This window comes from Squalius cephalus (assembly GCF_949319135.1).
Source record: "Squalius cephalus genome assembly, chromosome: 15".
In the NCBI taxonomy this organism is placed as follows: Eukaryota; Metazoa; Chordata; class Actinopteri; order Cypriniformes; family Leuciscidae; genus Squalius; species Squalius cephalus.
Window position 1 is genome coordinate 1,539,569 of NC_137136.1, and position 20,427 is coordinate 1,559,995.

At 36.8% G+C, this 20,427-nt stretch overlaps 1 protein-coding gene across 1 annotated transcript in view; it reads left to right on the forward strand.

Annotated features, from left to right (window-relative positions):
* The first annotated feature begins 365 nt into the window (after positions 1 to 365).
* Positions 366 to 20,427, forward strand: part of ext1a (exostosin glycosyltransferase 1a) — a 66,091-nt gene continuing 46,029 nt past the window's right edge. The window contains exon 1 of the mRNA XM_079894386.1: positions 366 to 1,939. Coding sequence (XP_079750512.1) covers positions 1,023 to 1,939 — 917 coding nt within the window. The 5' untranslated portion in view covers positions 366 to 1,022. The remainder of the gene's footprint in view (positions 1,940 to 20,427) is intronic.

The window sequence follows — 20,427 nt, forward strand, 5'->3', positions numbered from 1 at the left end:
TGAATCAAGTTTCTAGTGTCAATTCTGTCTTCTACTATAGAACTTTTCATGCTTTCAGTGACTTTTCTGACCCCAGTGTGAGTTATGCCACTGAAAACATTCACAAAGATTCAATTTCACATACGTGTCTAGGTCTAAATTGTATTAATTTTGAACAGTACATGTATTTTTATCATCTCAAATCTAACAAACTTACTCTAGTGAAATGGTTTGAACGTATCTTTGTTTAAAACACATTTTTTGCAGTGATATGTAGTTGCTGCTTTAAGACACATCGGCTGTGGTCATGAACGGGTTACAGGAGCGTCGGCTCGACCGGAAATGACGCGAGCCAATCACAGCGCGCGGTGCGTGACGGAGGCGCGCGACGTCATCAGGAGTCTTGAGGGGATTGGAATGCTACATTGTAACAATCGCAACTGGACGCTTCGGATTAAAGCGCTGGAATGTTACATTGTATCATCGGCTTCGGAGAAAGGGCTTTGAACGAGTGTAACACGGGATAGAACAACGCGTTTGTGATGTTTCCAAAACAGCAACTGCTCGATTCCAGAGGAGGATTTATTTTAGCCGTGAAATATGTGAGAACACACGGATTTGTGGGGATTTATCCGGCCGGGAAGTTTGTGACAGGATCTTTCTGACCCACACACACACACACATACACACATCACGTGAGATCCATCACTGAGGAACTTCTCAGATTCCCCGAGCCTGGATTTCAAGAACACGTCTCTGAAAGTACTTTCTGATGATTCTCGTTGATCCAGAGCAGGTCAGGTGTCTTCAGACAGTAGTTTAGATGCTGTCTAATGCGGACCAGGCACTGGAAAGGAGAGAGGTAGATCCATAAAAAGGGGGTTCAGGTTAAGTCGCCCACATGCTCTGGATTTGGGATCGGAATCATAAGGTGGAAGTCGAGAGCATCAAATCCCTGCAGGTCTGTGGAAGAAGATGCTGTCCAGCAAGAGTTAAAACCTCCAGATTCATCAGCAAACCGCTCCATCTGGATCTAAGGACACATGCAGGCCAAAAAACGCTATTTAATTCTGTCCTCTGCAGGTGTGTGTCTCATTCTCCTCTTTTACCTGCAGGGACCGTCTTCCAGAAGGAGTCCAAATCAAGGGAATGATCCTCATCCACACTGGCCCCCCTTCTCAGATCCGCTCCGAGCTTTTATTCCCTGGGATCAGACCCAAACCGAAGACTACAATGTCCGGACTTCTCCGAGACACAGAAGAGATGACAACTCTGGATCATACAAGTGCAGAATGGACTCGTGCTTCGACTTCTCCTTGTGCAAGAAGAACAATGGCTTCAAAGTCTATGTCTACCCTCAACAGAAAGGCGAGAAGATGTCGGAAAGCTACCAGAACATCTTGTCCTCCATCGAAGGGTCCAGGTTCTTCACTTCGGACCCGGGACAGGCTTGTCTCTTCGTTCTGAACCTCGACACCCTGGACCGAGACCAGCTCTCTCCTCAGTACGTTCACAACCTCAAAACCAAGATCCAGAACCTGAACCTGTGGAATAACGGGCGTAACCACCTGATCTTCAACCTGTACTCGGGCACATGGCCGGATTACACGGAGGATTTGGGGTTTGACATCGGACAAGCCATGTTGGCCAAAGCCAGCATCAGCACCGAGAACTTCAGACCCAGATTTGACATCTCAATCCCGTTATTCTCCAAAGATCATCCTCGGACTGGAGGAGAACGAGGGTATTTAAAGTACAACACCATCCCTCCTTTTAGGAAATACATGCTGGTTTTTAAAGGCAAGCGCTATCTGACTGGGATTGGATCTGACACCAGGAATGCGCTTTATCACGTCCATAATGCTGAAGATGTGGTTCTCCTCACCACATGCAAACATGGCAAAGACTGGCAGAAACACAAAGACGCTCGCTGCGACAAGGACAATGCTGAGTATGACAGGTAAGATTTCTAATGGTGACGCTTTATACTAATGCATCCTTATTATATTATGCTAGTGGATCATGTAAAATGCAAAATGAATGTGTTAATGCCACTGTAATAGATATCAAATATTAAAGCAAGTGTGTTTTATGTTAAATGTGCACTTTTTTTTTTTTTTCTTTTTTTTTGATTTGGATAAAACAATAGATGCACTGGTAACACTTTACAATAAGCTCCCATTTGTTAACGTTAGTTAATGAAGTGACACTTTATATCAATTCTAACTAATGCATCCTTATTATATTATGCTAAACAGTAGATCATGTACAGTGGTGCCAAAAAGTATTTGCACATGCAAAATATGTTAATGCCACTGCAATAGATATCAAATATTAAAGCAAGTGTGTTTTATGTTAAATGTGCACTTTTTTTTTTTTTTTTTTTAGATTTGGATAAAACAATAGATGCACTGGTAACACTTTACAATAAGCTCCCATTAGTTAACATTAGTTAATGAAGTGATAATTCTAACTAATGCATCCTTATTATATTATGCTAGTGGATCATGTACAGTGGCCCCAAAAAGCATGTGCTAATGCAAAATGAATGTGTTAATGCCACTGCAATAGATATCAAATATTAAAGCAAGTGTGTTTTATGGTAAAGTAAAGATTTTTGCATTTTTAAAGCATTTCTTTTTTTTAGATTTGGATAAAACAATAGATGCACTGGTAACACTTTACAATAAGTTCCCATTAGTTAACTTTAGATAATGAAGTGACTCTTTATAACAATTCTAATGCCTCCTTAAACAGTAGATCATGTACAGTGGTCCCAAAAAGTATTTGCACATGCAAAATATGTTAATGTCATTGCAATAGATAACAATATCAAAGCAAGTGTCATTTATGTAAAATTAAAGATTTTTGCATTTTTAAAGCATTTTTTTAATAAGCTCCCTTTAGTTAATGCAGTAACTAACATTAACAATGAGCAATACATTAGTTATAGTATTCTTTGTTAATATTAGTTAATAAAATACAACTGTTCATTGTCCGTTCATGTTAACTCGGGTCTATATTAATAGATACTAACTTTTAATTTTATAATGTATTAGTAAATGTTGAAATTAACAAATGCTTTCGAAGTGTTTTTCATTATTAGAACCTTATTGTAAAGTTTTACTGATATATTGTTCAAAGTGAAGACAAAAAGATTTTGAACACTTAAAAATGTGTTATAATAGCAAAATATTAAGAGCTAACTTCACTTTTCTGATGTGTTTGCATTGACTTTAAAGCAACTGTTGTCAAAGTATATTTTAACTAATAATCTGAACTAAATGTGTTATTTTAATGAACATTAGTTATTATAAAGTGTTATCAGAGTCATTCTGGTGGGAAAGACACTGAACGTTGTTATATCTTGAAATGCTACTACAGTTTTGCATCATTCATGTTGTTTCTAATGATGATCAAAAACTATTTTTCTAATGCAGTGATTTTCTTTTTAAAACCCTAAGCTGATGCTTATCATTATAACATATCATTTCAAATTGAAGTGCACATGAAATGGCTTTAATGCATTAGGATGTGCAGCTCGTAGGAAGCAAAAGCTTTCAATGTGCATGACATAATATAATAACCCTGAATATCTCTAGCACACATGCGCACACATGCTATCAGGATATATTCGTGAGTGCAGACTCTACTCGTCAAAAGTTTGGTGTCGGCATGGTTTCATGGCTCAACATGGCTGGGTTTTTTGATAAAAATACAGTAAAATTATTAATTATTATTACAATTTAAAGCTGAATTTTCAGCATCATTACTCCAGTCTTCTATGAAAGCTCGTTTTCCGCCACAGAATAAAAAATAAAAAAGGTACTTGTGACATTTTATCTCACAATTTTGTCTTTTTCTCTCCCAATTGTGAGTTTACATCTCGCAATACTGACTTTATTTCTCAGAATTGCATGTTTACATCTCGCAATTCTGACTTTATAACAGGCAATTGGGAGATATAAGTCAGAATTGCATGATATAAAGTTGCAATTCTGAGGAAAAAAGTCAGTCATTTATTCCTCAGAATTGGACTATATAACTTGCGTGTTTATATCTCACGCAATTCTGAGAAATAAAGTCAGAAATGCATGATGTAAACTCGCAGTTGTGAGATAAAAAGTCGCAATTATCTTTTAAAATGTTTATTCTGTGCTATTAAGCTTCCACAGTCTTCAGTGTCACATCATCATTCTGAAATGCTGATTTGCTGCTATTTTCAATATTTCACTGATTTTCTGTATTTTTGATCAGATAAATGCAGCCTTGGAAAAACAATCTTTCCTACTTTTTAACAGTTGTGTATTTTTGTTCAGAATTAGGATTGCAGTAAACATTGTTATGCAATCTCCTTCCTCAGTTGTTGTTATGGCAGGTGTTAAGAAGTCAAACTCTTGCGTCCGCTTTACTCTGCCTTTAGCGCTGTTGATCACACCGTGATCTCCGTGTGTGTGTGTGTTGTGTGTGTCCCGGTTCCCTGCTGTGTGTTTTGTCCCGGTGAGACGGGGACGGGCGGCTCTGAAGGATTAGTGGGAACAATGTTCACTGGTGCCAGTGGGGGAAAGCAGCTCTCTCTCTGTTTAAACAGCCGTTCCCAGACCCCACCAATGCCTGTGTCCCGAACGACCCCTCGCGACCCCTCGCGACCTCTCGCGACCTCACTGTCATCCCGCCTATCGCCGGGCTGTTCTGGGTGACTTGAGGAGATGCTCACATGCCACTCACACAGTTCATAACCCTACAGAAACAGCTGTGTTCTCACTGAGAAGTGCATCTATAATTATATACTATTGGCATACACTGTTCCAACAAAACAGATATCTAATATAATGCATATACAGTCAAACCAATATTTATTCAGACACCTTCAACATTATCACAGTTTATTCGCTATAGTTTAGAAAATGGTAATAAAATATGAGCAGAACTCATTGATATTTGACTGGTTTAGTCCGTCCTTCTGTTAGACTGTCTCACACATGAATTATGTTGAATATCTGTCAGCTGTTAAATTTAACTACACAATTAGATAATACCAGTTTAGCTCAACCAATCACCAAGCAATGCTTCATTCTGTTCAGTCTGTGTGTAAAAAGAGCATTAGCAATTAAAGAAAACACACTTCAGCAAAACATGGTCTGAATAATTTTTGGTCCCAAATTTGTATAATCTTTACTGGTAGTCACTGTAGGAAGGATTTTTGGGTATAATATGTCACAGTTTACTTTATTTTGCTCTCCTCACTTGCATAAATGAACTATAGTGTCCTGCACACACTAGTGAAAAACATATAAAAAATTAAATCTGGTGTCTGAATAATTTTTGGTTTGACTGTATAATTTTTGATGTCAAATTAACATTTATTTTTTGCAATATTGAATCAAAATTGTTTGATTTTTGGAATTGATGTGCCTAAACTTTTGCTAATTAATCAACCAATGCCATGATTATCAGCATCTCAAATTGCCTGAAAAATTGGCTGATTAATCAACCTATGAATGTTTGAAAACCAAATATTTGTATGACTGTCAAATTTCTGTTGTAACTTTTTGAAGTTCTTCTTTAAAGTCCACCTCGAATACGTCGAGGCTTCCGGTGTCATTCGCTTCCAGTTATTTCAACCCGTTATGCTGTTTGATATTGCAAACTGGTATTTCTTACCACATTAAATTAATGTATTTTCGTAATTGAACGCACTGGTTTGTTGCGCAAAGAGTCAAACACCAGCATCCGAACGCAAGAGAACATGATGTTTCGTCTGACGCTCTGAGACACACTTGTTTATGATGGAGAGAAAAAGAGCCTGAATGCAGAAACTTAAGATTATTACTGATATTTTGCACCAATTTCCCAGGAAAAGGCGATTTTGACGTTTTATTCGTATTATATATATTTAATACGTATTATATTTATGCCATATTCAAATGTGGTGCATAAGTAAGTTTGGATGGAAACAGCTCATGTGGCTTATTGCTTATAAAGTCTTAGTAAGTATAGTTGCCTTTACAGTCCGTACTGTATTACAGTAGCAGCTTGGCACCTCAATCAATATAAAATCTGTGCGACAGGTTTGCTTTTTTCAGCAGTTTGCAATGGCTTAAGAGTCCGTTTCAGGATTGCCCACATGTGCTTTGATTTTGTGTGCAAGAGCAGTAGTCAAAGCTTTTCTAGTTTTTCCATATTTAAGTGTTTAATCTAGAGAGTTTTTTTATGCAGAGGGAACCATTTGCAAATGTTGATCATGTCAGCTTTACTCAAGTTACTCCAATAGCTTTGCTTTCAGAATATGAGCCATTTTGAAATCCAGCTGTACTAGTTTAAAACTATAGTTGTGTCCCAAATGACGCACTATACACGCTATGTACTCCACCATGTACAATGTAAAAAACAGTTGCTGACTTACATTTTTTAAAGGGGTCATATAATGCCATTTTTGTACAAGCTAATATGATTCTTTAGGGTCTAAATGAAAAGTTTGTAATATACTTTAATTAAAAATTCTCATTAGTATTGTAAGAAAACACTAATTTTACCTGGTCAAAAACAGCTCTGTTTTCAGCACGCCATTTAAGTGCATGTGTCTTTAAATGATAATGAGCTTTGCTGACTCCGCCCCTCTGCTCTGTGCGGACACCGTTTGTTATAACCATAACACAATAACCATAACGCGTTGTTCATTATAAACGTGGGATTATGAATTATATTGAGAACGTCGTACATAGAAAACATGCCGTAATGTACCCTGAGTGTAAACAGCCGCATTCATCGTGAAGCGTGCTAGTGATTTGCAAAGATTAATATAAAGATTAATATAAAGGGTAATAAAACGTTACACTCACTTCTTCTGGAGGTGCAGCAGGAACACGAATAGTTGGTACCGATCCTTTTTTCATGAGCAGCTTCTTAGCAAAACCAGCTTTATAACGTTACTAACCCTCGTTTGTAAAGCAGTCTGGTGTGTGAAATGATTTGCGCAAACATGAAAGCATTGACGTTGATCGTGGGGAATATTCCCTTCGAAAACAAAACTCAGCCACTGCGTCTTCAGCGGTTCGGATTTAGGAACATCAAAATGATGCTGTGTTCCTTATTACACCCGAGAACAGAACACCACAATCGCTTAAACGCCATTCTGCTCACAGACAGTGCTCCAGCGTATCAACAATGTCCACGCGGACTATGATGACAGCTCGCTCAGGGCGGGTCTGTGTTGAAACGCTGCTGTCAATCAACAATCGTGGGAGGGGCGTCCGACCGTGTGATGTCACACGGTCGAACGGCTCGATTTAAGAGGGGAAAACATATAAGAAGATCATTATTCATGATTCATGACCATCATTATATGATGGTTGTGTACAGGCACTGCCAACACACATTTCAGTACAATCAACTTGTAAAAGTGCATGTACCATTATATGACCCCTTTAAGTACAAGCAACCTGGATGTTTAAGCCATTGCAACTTAAATTACATCAAACTGACTTAAAAAATTAGTTGAATCTTGCTAACTTATATAAAAAAAGTTGAAACATATGCTGTCATAACGTATTGATCATATATATTTTTACAGTGTAGTGAATTAATAATTAATTAATTCATTCATTCATTCATTCAGTTAATTAATTGCAGCATCAGGTTATTTAAAGTGTTCTTATTATTCCATTTGGAATTTTCAGTGTGAAAACACTTCTCATTTTATTAATGCCAGAACAGTGCATACATGAATTGGGATGGACCTTATAATTAATTGTGTTAAGAAGCTAATATTCATATGGACCAAATTCACTTTGAGTTGAAATGTAGTGCTTCTTTTGACATCCCGAGGCGCACTGTCTCAAACATTTAAAACGAAATTTTATGGACCATTTCTCTTGAAGTGCCGAATGACAAGTTTGAAAAATGCATGGCGTATTTCCATTGGAGGCGGATGTTCATTTCCCGCTGTAGCCATAGGCCTTCTCTCTGCGAGGACGGATGCTGGAGTTGTTCAACATGACCGTTCTTGTGAATGTGAAATGCTGACGGCTGTGGCGCTGAATAATTGATCAGATGTGTTTTATTCATGTTATGAATTTATTTATTTTTTCTCCACTTGAAAATTTCTGAATCTTCATGAATTATTTATGAGCGCACAAAGTCATCTGCATCATTCCAGTCCGGCATTCAGACTTGCTCATGAAGGATTAAGGAACAAAATGATTAGCTTGAAACTGACCAAACTCAACTGCATGGAAATAACTGATTTTTTTCATGCAATTATGGTGCATGTGAGTCTTTAAAGTCCCTCTATTGTGCTTTTTTGAATATTAATTTTCATGCAATGTGTAATATAGCTGTTTGTTAATGTAAAAGAGCAAAGTGCACGACAAATACTTTTTGTCTTCTAAAAGGATCGATTCTGAAGTGCAGAAACAAGTCGGCAGCAATTGCATGTTGCAAGTGCATGTTTGAAGAAATGTGAAAGTTTCAGACTTGTATGCATCTGTTTTATAATGTACTTAGAAAAGCCCAACCAGGCACAGGAGTTGAAAATTAGCATTAGCTATAAACTCTATAAGTTGCAGGATTTATATTGTAACTCTGTTTGACTGCATTGTCCCTGTTAAATAAATAAACAAATAAATAAAAAATAAAAACCTAGGTAAAAAATGTTTAACATATTTGCATAATACTAGCCGAAGATCTTCATTGGCTGCCTCTGAACAACTTCTACTTTGCCCCGCCCTCAAACACTGTAGTTGTAGTGGTTCGTGTTGTCGACATTGTCGGTTTTCTGTGCATTTTCATGCACTTTATAAGGAATTAAACTCTCGCTGGAATACATTAAAACCGACGTCATTGTTCATATCACTGTGTATCAAGCGATGAGGAAGAGCAGAGATTCAGATATGGTAATGTGCTTTTCATTTTTGACACGTGCTGTAAGCGGTCGACCAATCACAGCAGACTGGGCCGTCTGACCAATCGGAGCAGAGCAGCTCTCAGAGAGGCGGAGTTTAGAGAGTCTGAATCTTCAAACGAACCGTTTCAGACTCTTTGAGAAATGAGGAGATGTGCAGTGTATATTTTAAAGTGTTTTTGACCTTGGATGCACGTAAACCTATTGCAGGAAACCTATTCCAAAACAACATTAGGAATCTTTAAGATGGCATAATAAGGCAGTGTTAGATTGCGTGCAACTCTCAAGATTATGATTAAACTTTTGCAGAATCACCTTGGAATGTTTTTACTCGAAAATCTCTGAATCAATGCATTTAAAATGCAATGTCTATTAGCTTTCTGAAGGTTATGAGATCAATAGCGCTGCTGCTCTACATAAACTGGGAAGTATGACTGGAAAGAGTTGACTTTGAGTGTTTCCACAGAAAGAGAGCAAAGCACACTAAATAAATACTTGAAGTGTCTGTATTGTGTCTGTTCGTTGTTTCGATCAGGCTGTCCGCTCTTTGCAAAGGAACTTGGACACTGGTTGATGACAATGCCAGTTAGGTTACATAACCTTGGATTTACTCTGTTGCCCTGATAACACGGCTAATCATCTTAAACGAATCCCAATCCTTTATTAGGCTGCTTCTTAATTGAGGAAGTGGCTTAAATGCTGTCATTGACAAAAGAAAATGACCGAGCCAGATAGCTGATGTTCAGATGCATGCAGATTTTAGCTGTGATTAAAGGGGTCATGACATGAGAAATCAAATTTGTCTGGATCTTTTGACATAATAAGAAGTCTTTGTATCGTTAAAACATCTTGTAAGTTTCAGAGCTTAAAACGTCCTCCTCATTATAAACTAAGCGTTTATTTAATCAAGCTACAAAAACAGCTCGTTTTGATATTGCGGGATCTGTGACATCACACCGTGAAATACATTTGCATATGCCCGCCTCCAGACCACGACATCCACCAATGGTGACCCATCATCGCACCATAGGCCACGCCCACTGGTGTTCAGTCACTGACCAGCCTTAAAGGAGCCGCGCCTTAAAAATGTATAATTTCTGACAGAGGCTCAGAATGAAGATGGAAAATAATTTTTCCACATATATATTTGTTTTGTGTGTGTGTGTGCAAAAAACGTCATTATAAGTGAACCTCAAGGAATATATAAAAAAAATAAAAATCTATGTTATGACCCCGTTAAAATCTGTCTGCTGATGCGACTCATTTGATCCTTGTGCTTTTTTGTTAATTAAAAAAATATTTTGTGTGCATTTGTTTTTGTTAAATCATAGGTAAGATATTTGTTTGTTGGACAAACTTCCCTATCCCATACCAGACCCCTAATGAACATGGCTGGAATATGAAAGCTTATCAAATGCAAAAACCAATCAAACAGTGATTTGTAATGGTTGTCCGTGTTCAGCATTTAGCTCTTGCGTACAGAATCCCACCGGACAGTGCCGTCTGTGGTTAAATAAGGTGGAAGTAATCCTCTCCCCATTTTCCACTGCCTATTATGTGGAAAATCCCGCCTTTATCCGTCACTAATAACAAGGAAGTCGTGATTGTCTCGATTCAGCGACTGAAAACACCAGGCGTGCAAAACGTCACGAGTCTGTTCCCGACGGCGTGGAGATAACTTTGATTATCTGTATTTAGACTTCGTATCACTGAACAAAAATGACAGTTGTGAGCTTTGTTGTTATTTATTGAAGATTTTTGCTCACAATGTTTATCATGTGATGATGCTTCTGTCGTGATCAATTGATTCACATATTAATAATCTTGATTGTCAAGAAGACTCAAAACATTTCATGCAAAAAATAAAAAAGAGTAAAAATGTGTATTAAGTTCAAATTAAATGTACTTATTTTAAAAATACATTTAATACAATTTGTATTCATTCCTAAATAAATACATATTTTATTCAATTTGATTGATTGATTGATTTGACAAGAAAGATTTCCAGGAAATAAATAATAAAATCATTGCAATATTAAGATCAATAAATAACCTTTTCTTAGTTTACTCAATAATTTTTCTGCTAGCACAATTTTCCTGCGTTTTTTTTAACGATTCATATCAGTGATGCAGTGGAGTTTATGACCTTTAAATATATCTATATATATAAACATTACATTTTGTCTGATATTTCTGACATATCATTTGACTTTTATGTAATTTGTCAGAATATATCATCTTTGATTTCCCTCGGGCTCTTCTTGTTGCCTTCTCCCAGGAGATTTCTCTGTATTATTTTGTCAGCTGTAAAGCAAGTACTAATTTGAAGGCTCTTGTCTGGCTTGTGTAATGCAGATTCGACTGCGTTCTCCCGTGCGAGCTGCTGTAATTATGTACTCTGGCTCTGCAAAAGCTTTAATAAGACACACACTTCAGCAGACAGCGGACTATTCACAAATCAATGGCTTCTCCACTCCTCTGCTCAATTACGACCAGTTTCTCACGAGCTTTCCAGATCCTAATATACTGGGATATGAAAAAATTTTGGAGAGAGCATTCAGTTTGCGATAATAATGACAAAACATTCCCCGTTATTAATCAAAGCCCTGTTGATAAGGACGTTGCCAATGGCTCATATCTGCGTGTCACGACTATAAACTTCTCAAATTAGGCTCGATAAGTCCAGAGCATTGTTTGGCTCATTGTAGTTTCCCAGGCTCTCGTCGTTTAGTGTTTGCTGGCAGTCATGGCTGAAGTTGATTTGGATTTCTGTTTGAAGCATGAGTGGATGTCCTTGTGTTCAGAAAATTTTCATTGGTTCAGTTTCTCATTCTCTCTGAGACAAAAAGCTGATCTTGTCTTCTTGGGAGGTCTTTAATTAATGCGCAGAATAAAGGGGCGGGGCCTGGTTGAGTTAGTTAGTAGTGTGTTAAACTGGCGGTTATGGTAAGGGGCAGGACATTTCCCAAACACACTCGAAGCGCTCGACCAATCACAACACACTGCTCCAGCCGACCAATCAGAGCACAGTGTGCTTTTCAGAAGGAGGGGCTTCATAGAGACAGGAAGTAAACAGAGCGTTACTGACAGACTGGGAAGAGAGGAGCCGCAACAATGGAGAATATGAGGAAAATATGGTGTTTTTTTAACATTCAACTGTTAGTAGAGTCCAAAGCAAGACTTTGTAAAAGAGCATGAAGTGCCTTGGAAAGCGCAGCTTTGTTTGATGCGTTGACGTAATTTCCACTGAAACAGGAAGCTAAGGCGGGACATATTAAATGGCTCCTCCCCCTTTTCAAATAGCCAATAGCGTTTTGTTTCCCTCACAGACTGACAGCATCATGGAAGCGAATCCGAGCGCTGATGATACGTTGGATTCAATAGTAGAGGTGAATTAATTCTAGCCATTTCATTCTTAACCAACGTACAGTTGGGAAACGGAATAAAAAACTTTGGTCAGGTGGTGTTTATAGCATAGGTGGCGGAGCTTCAGATTCTAGAGAGCATTTGATTGGACAGAAGATGTGATGAGGAGCTGAAGTCCGCGGTGATGTCATAAACATCCATGATCCATTTTAGCGGAAGTGAGAGACTTCTATCTCCTAAATGTGAATTTTGTCATTGTTTTGGAACAAACCAGCTTATTCATAACCTTAAGGCTAACATATTCATACTAAAAGCTAAAACAAAAACGTAACTTTTAGATTTCAGGGGTCCTCTAAGGAAAGATGATGTACAAAAAATGTCTAAAAAAAAAACTGTAACTGTAAACCACCCACAACACCCGAGCATCATATGAGTTTTGCATGGACAAACTAAAAGGGGTCCGAAAATCCAGTTTGATTTGTTTCTATTTCAGTTGCAGAAGTTTTTCTTTTAAGGACTCACGGATTAATGTGTTCGTCTCCGGTCCCTGTTAACTGTGGTGGCGTTACACGGTAACATGAACGTAGTGTTCACAGGCTGATGTGTCCTGGGTCGAGCGCTCGGCTAATGTGTCAGTCGGATGTAGTGATCGTTTAGACTGTCTCACACACCATGTATCTGGAAACCAGATGGGGAAGAGCCATTCAGATGTGTGGGAAAACACGCCGGGACACCGAATCTCCTTCCCAGAACAGACATGAACTGGACAACTGATATTCTGATGGGCATTTTGATTTGAATCCTACAAAAACAATTATTTGGGATGTTGTACATTTTTGCATTTCCTCTGAGATAAACACAGCTACATTTTAATATTTGCAGAGGGAAATGTGCAGTTAAGGTGTTCTGATAGGGCTGTGAAACCATTAATCACATCCAAAATAAAAGTTTGTGTTTACATAATATATGCATGTGTGTACTGTGTATAATTACTTTGTATGTATAAATACACACATATGCATGTATATATTTAAGAAAAATGTATTTATATATAAAATATTTATACATAATATAAATTACATGCAAATATTTCTTAAATATATACATGCATATGTGTGTATTTATATATACAACACACACATGCATATATTATGTAAACGCAATCTTTTATTTTAGATGCGATTAATCGTGATTAATCGTTTCACAGGCCTACACACTGTAAAAAGTGAACAGTTGGATCAACTTAAAAAAATTACTTCTAATGGTAACACCTAAATAAATGAAGTTATCTCAACTTAAATTATCACGTTTTATCGTGAAAAACGTGATAATTTAAGTTGAGAAAACATAATTTCTTTAGGTGTTACCAATTGAAGTAATTTTTTTAAGTTGATCCAACTGTTCACTTTTTACAGTGTAATTCTGAGCTTTAAATGATGAACAGATGGAATTTAGGCTTTTATTCACTTACAAATATTGATCAGCGAACATAAACTGAAGTTCAACCGTACTTGCTTGATGCGCGAGAGCAAACCTCAGTGGTTCAAGCAGAAGCTCAAACGTTTTGTTCAAATCACTCCTCAAAGAATGAGCAATAGTAGTTATTCTTGCCTTCACAAACTACTAATGATTCTTTGTTGCCTCTCTCTCGTTCATAATCAGCTGTTTTTTTGGGAACGTTCTTTCCCCATCCTCAGAGTTATGTGTTAAACTAACAGGCAAACTCTGTAAATGGCTGGTTTTATCAGTGTTGGTATAAAGTAAATGTTATCTGACAGCATTCGGCCGGTAGAGCAGAATGATAATGACGTGCCAGAGTCAGTCAAACCCAAAGTCAACGGATGTTGGCGCAGAGTGAATGTTTATTGTGTTTTATATGACGTGTACAGATGTTATCCTGCACCAAGAATCGCCCTTTGCTCTGATAATAAACATGAAACTTTAATCAGAAAGATTTTTCAAAGAGAATTGAAGAAAACCTGAGCAAGTTAAGGAGAGTTTGACGTTAAAATATGACTTTTGCTGTTGAAATTGATTGCAAAAAAGACTCAAAGGCTGTATTTTCTAAAAATTTTGCAATCATACATGAATCATGAATATGAAACTTAAAGTTTCAGTTTAAGTTTTGATTAATTTATGTGAATTAGTTCAATCTGTCCATTGCAGTGAAACTCTTAATTCAGTGAATCATCTTTTTTTAGCCAAACTTGTATTGCTCAGTCATATTAACTCAACAATAGGCTTAATTCTTTGAACATGGCAACAAACAACAGTAATCAATTAAATTCACGTTTATAATAATAATACACATCATTTCAAAGCAGCTTTACAGAAAGTGCACGAGTCCACATTACAATTTACAGTGATCTGTTATCAGAGGAAACTGTCTAAGTTATGCATTTCAGAAATGTTTAATCAAATGTCTTGTTCTGTACAGTTACTATGTGCTGGAGTGAACGTGTTGGCTTGCAGCTCAGCCAGAGACGTGGATTAAACCTGTCTATAAATACATCTCGCGGCTCGACGTCAGGCTGTCCTCATCATACGACTAGCATGTGTTTTTCCCGTCTCTCGTTTGGCAGCGCTGCTTTATTAGAAGCGTGACGTGAGCTTTCGGTTTTACGGTGAGCATTTGATCCCTTCTGGCCGCGGCTGATAGTCTCTCCCTGACTGGTTGAGTTCAGGGGTTTACACTGATACGGTTTGTACTATAGCGTAAGACACTAAATAGGGAGCATAAATGAGCATCATCCCTGTTTTCAGTTGATGTTTCTCCAGAACATTCATGTTGGGTTGCTCTTGCTCCAGGGTTGTTGTTGATAAAGTTCCCCTATTATGCTATTTTAAAGGTTCCTAGTTTTCACTGTCAGAAATAGGGGTACAGTAGGAGTCCATTTCTGTCCCCTAAGGTACAATCTACACTAACGTACCCCATAGGGCTTATTATTGGACCTCAAGGTACATATGGACCTTTTTTAGGGTCAAAAAGCATTAAAAGGTACATATATGTACCGTTTCTTTTAAAGGTTAAGGTACAATATTGTACCCTTGAGGGTACAGCCCCAGTGACAAGCCATTGTACCCCTAAAGGTACAATTATGTACTTTATTTTCTGAGAGTGTTGTTTTGGAGTCTCCTACAACAGGTTTACATGCGTCAAAGGTCAAAAACACTTTCATTTTCTCATAATATATACAATGTAAAAAATGCTTGGTTGTTTCAACCCACGTTTGGGTCAAATATGGACAAACCTGACTGTTGGATTTAAAATTTAATTAAAAAATTTAAACCAAACGTTGGGTTTGTCCATATTTGACCCAAAAATGAGTTGAAACAACCCAGCATTTTGTACAATGCACATCATCTAATTTCTCAAAGAGTAATCACTCTAAGCCCCTCCTTTCCGAGAGCCTGCTCTGCTCTGATTGGCCAGATGGCCTAGTCTGTTGTGATTGGTCTACAGCTGCACTGTTTGAGGGCAGGGCATAATAGTCGCTGTTTGCAGGCAGCCAATGAAAACCATAGGCTGGCATTATGCAAATTTGTTACATTGCAATATAGGTTTGTAAGGGTTCAACCATACTTGCTTGATGCGCGAGAGCAAACCTCAGTGGTTCAAGCAGAAGCGAGACTGGAAGTGAGACTGGAATCATGACGACTCGCTTCAGCAGTTCAGAATCAGCGCTTTCTTTTAGGAGACAATAACTTTATTTGATCTTTAAAACTTTGCAGACCTTTTACAGTCACAAACATCTTTATTACATACAACATGAAAGATAATATTTGAAGGAGCATAAAGGGGACTTTTTAACTAAACCTTAATCTATTAAAAACATTTATGTTAATTTAAATAAAGCTGAGATAAAATAAAATATAAGTATTAGTTAAAAATCTTAAACTAAACAAAAATTTGAAATATTACCCTGGCAATAATCTGAAAAATGACAAAAATAAGCATGAAAACTAAACTAAAAATATGTAAATAAAACTAAAATAGCATTGGTAATTTTTCCAGTATATCTAAACATTCTTAAAAATCAAGATACATTTACATTATTAGATTAAACTGGAAATAAATGAAACTAAACCTGAAATAAAATGAATATTAAAAGGACAAAAGCACTTAACGAAATGACTGAAAACTAAATTAAAAATTAACAAGAAAACTAAAATTATACAAATAAAAGCCATAAATAAAACTAAAACAACATTGGGATGCACAGATTCATACAGCTTTTATGTTTATTTTGCAGATTGACTTTCACTTTGTAGAAGTTTAGTTTGGTTTTCGGAAACCCAAAGATAAATTCATCTTATTCACAGTAAACCCGTCATACCTTAAAGATGAATTTGGACCTAATTAAACCCATAAGAGTTAGTTTTGCTGGTAGAAATGAATGTATTACGGTTGATTCAGTGATGCTAAATACTATTTTTTGATTTGAATAAAGTTAATTTCGATGTTCTGTGATGTTCAGTGATTCGGGCTCATTATGCGTGTGTGCCGATGTTTCTGTAGATCCTGGAAACATTTAAACTTTGACCTTTCACCTGTTTCCTGATAGTTTGCTCTGGATTGTGTGTGATGTGGTCGGAGCCTCGGTTTACGAAGGGTTCTTCTGGGGTTTGAGCTTTTGAAGGGGAATATTAGTCAACATGTTTAATTACAGACCATACAGATGTTTCCCAATAAAACATATTTTTCCATGGCACATTAAATGTTCCAGCTTCCCACACGGCGTCTCTGCTTCTGTGATCAACATTTGGCTGCAATGTGTGTCGTTGACGAACGAGACTTATAACTCATAAATCTCTTGTTTTTTTGCATGGGAACAAATAGAGTTTGCTGATGCAAACATTGCAATGTATTATGGGACAATTTGGGCTAATTAAAAATAGTCTTGTAGACTTATTTAGAAAAGCTTTCCTAGTGTTTGTGGAATAATGTCAGCTGTACAGAATCTAATCGTGACCTAGTTTTCTTTTGTTTTCTTCCCAGTTAAAGTAAGACTTTTAATGGAAGTAAACTGTGTCATTGTTGTAGACTGTATTTTGTTTTGCATGAATTATTCAGTAAAACTCATTTATTATTTGAGCTGCAAAGTTGTCTAAATAGTTCTTTTGATGTGGGACTACTTTACTAGGGTAATGAGTTTTTGTTTATGCATTACTGCATTGAATTGATATTACTTTCCACATACGAGCGATTTTATCACACTAGTCTCATGTTTACACTTACAAAGTTTTGGGGCCAATTAGATGCCTGAAATACAGTGATATCGTGAATAATTTACTCCTGTGATCAAAGCTGAATTTCCAGCATCATTACTCCAGTCTTCAGCGTCACATGATCCTTCAGAAATCAGAAGTGCTCCTGAAGTTGCTAAAAACCGAGGTGTGTTTTCCCAGATGCAGATTAATAGCCGTGTTTCTGGCTGAGGGAGAGAGATGTGGGAGTGAACAGATGTTCCCGTGTCTCCTGAGGAACGGAACAAGGCAAGGTTAAAAGGCTTGGAAAGCAGGACGGGTCTTACTGCCGTTTTCCAATGTTTTTTAAACAGTTGTGCTTCACATACTAAACGCTTTTTTCTCGAGTCGAACGTTTCCGTTTTCAGCCAATTAACATATTACCGCCCATGTTTACATCATGCAGATTCAATATTTAGCATCATTGGTGAGAATGTTGCAACTCATTTTGGACAGCTAATAGTCATAGCAAAAACAGCTGGTAAATACTCAATGCAAGTATGCAGATGCAGATTCTTGGTCAGTAACCAGACAAACCTCAGATTTACAGTACGTTGACTGTGCCATTAAAGCTGATGTGTTTTTATTCAGGGCGATTAGTATAAATGTGTCAATGGTTTAATCTGAATTGAGATTATTGCAGTGCTGATTGTCTGCTATAACGTACCTTGAAACAGTGTTATGCATTGAGACGCTTGAAGTTTTCCATAGGGATGCACTGATATGAACATTTTGGCCGATATGATACCGATAATTTTTTACATTTGAAAGCCGATAACCGATATATTGGCCGATAAATCTAAATCCAAATTTTTATATAATTTTTGAAAGCCTGATTATAAAATCAAGTGCGTGACCATTAAAAGCCATGTCTCAAGCACACAATTATAATGATGTTCTCATAATTTTATGTAGCCGATATGACAGAGATGATGCACTGAACTGTATTTTCCTTTTTTGAAGTGATTCCAATCAGGCAAATGAGGCAATTCAACATCATCATAGCGAACAGTGCACATCTGAAGGAAATAATACATTATTTATCGGCTTTAATATATCGACAAAGTTTCTGATCGTACTGATACCGATTAAAAATTAACATATTTCGATGCCGATATATCGTGCATCCCTAGTTTTTCTAACTTGCCTGGTAGCTTTTGCTTGTACTTGGGCTGCTTGCATTAAGTATGCATCAGAGTGACATTGAAAAATAATCATGGAATACTAAATTAAAGCAATAAGCCTCGTGAAGCCATGATTTACAGTGAATTAAGGCACAACGCGGAGCGGAGCCTAAAACCCCCTTAGCTTCTCTAAATTCACTGTAAAACACGGCTTCAAGGTGCTTATTGCTTTTATAAAACGGTTACTCCATAAAAATAGCCATTTTAATATTTATTTTATTCATAAAATAAACACCAGCAACAAAAAATATGTTATTATAACACATTTATTCCTCCGCCAAGCAATGTAGTTCCAAAGAGGTTGCTAAGCAACACGTGCAGCAACCCTATGGCAGCAACAAAGCATCACAAACGGCAGTTGCGCAGTAACACTAATGTAATGCGGTCACAGGTGTGTGTGTGTGTGTGTGTGTGTGTGTGTGTGTGTGTGTGTGTTGAGTCATTTACAACGGCTTTGAACGCGGCTCAACCAATCAGAATCAAGGACCGGAACTGAGTTTTATAAAATGACTTTTTTAATATGCAAGAAAGCTTGACTGAAGTAGACTGCGAGGAAAAACAATGCAGAAAAAGTTAAAATGTGATCCCTATAAACTCTGTCTGGCTCTATATAAGCTCATTTGCTCATGTCTCCCACGTTAGCAGTGCATTACGTGCCGTGAAACACACGGATTTCCCCCACAGCCAAAGAGCGAGAAAGGCAGAGAAACTGTCAAATCATGCGCTTTCCACGGTAACCCATGCCTCACCTATGCCTCACCTATGCATTCACAAGCGCTCTGAAGTACGTGAAGAGATGAGGTGAAATGATCGAGGTTGTGTAAACTCAAAATGTTTGACTCGACTATGTCAATCCATTTCAGCTTGTGCATTATGCATGTGTTTCCTTCCCTCAGTGCATGAGTAAATCCATTTGAATATGCAGAGCTCTCCACCTTGTTTAATGTATTAAGCTGAATCAACATTTCCCATATGCGAGCGTAGGAGGATAAATGGATGATTGGTGAACAAGCAGACCCTCAAAACACACGGATTACCGACTCTGACTAATGGAACTATTGTGTGTTCAGCTGATGCACATTAATGAAGAGGGAACATGTTCATCAGCCGTGTGCATGAGGAACTACCTGAAATTTATAAGTGTAATATATTTTTAATATGAAATTTAATGTGTGTGTGTGTGTGTGTGTGTGTGTGCAATTTTTAAATATTGTTTATTTTCTAAAAGTTTTTAATACAATAGTAATATTTCTGATTTTGTTTTTAGTATTTTATTTGTTAATAACAACAATAAAAAATAATAAAAATAAATGAATATAATAATAAAGAATAGATCAAATAAATAATACATAAAGGTGTGTGTGTGTGTATATATATATATATATATAATATTGAAAAAAGATATTATATATATGTATTAGGGCTGTCAAACGATTAATCGCGATTAATCGCATCCAAAATAAAAGTTTGTTTTTACATAATATATGTGTGTATGGAGTATAATTATTTTCTATATATAAATACACACACATGCATGTATATTTAAGAAAAATGTGTTATTTATATATAAAATATTTATATATAATATAAATTATATATAATATAAATATATATACACAGTATATACATGCAAATATTTCTTAAATATATACATGCATGTGTGTGTATTTATATATAGAAAATAATTATACACCGTACACACACATATATTATGTAAAAACAAACTTTTATTTTGGATGTGATTAATCG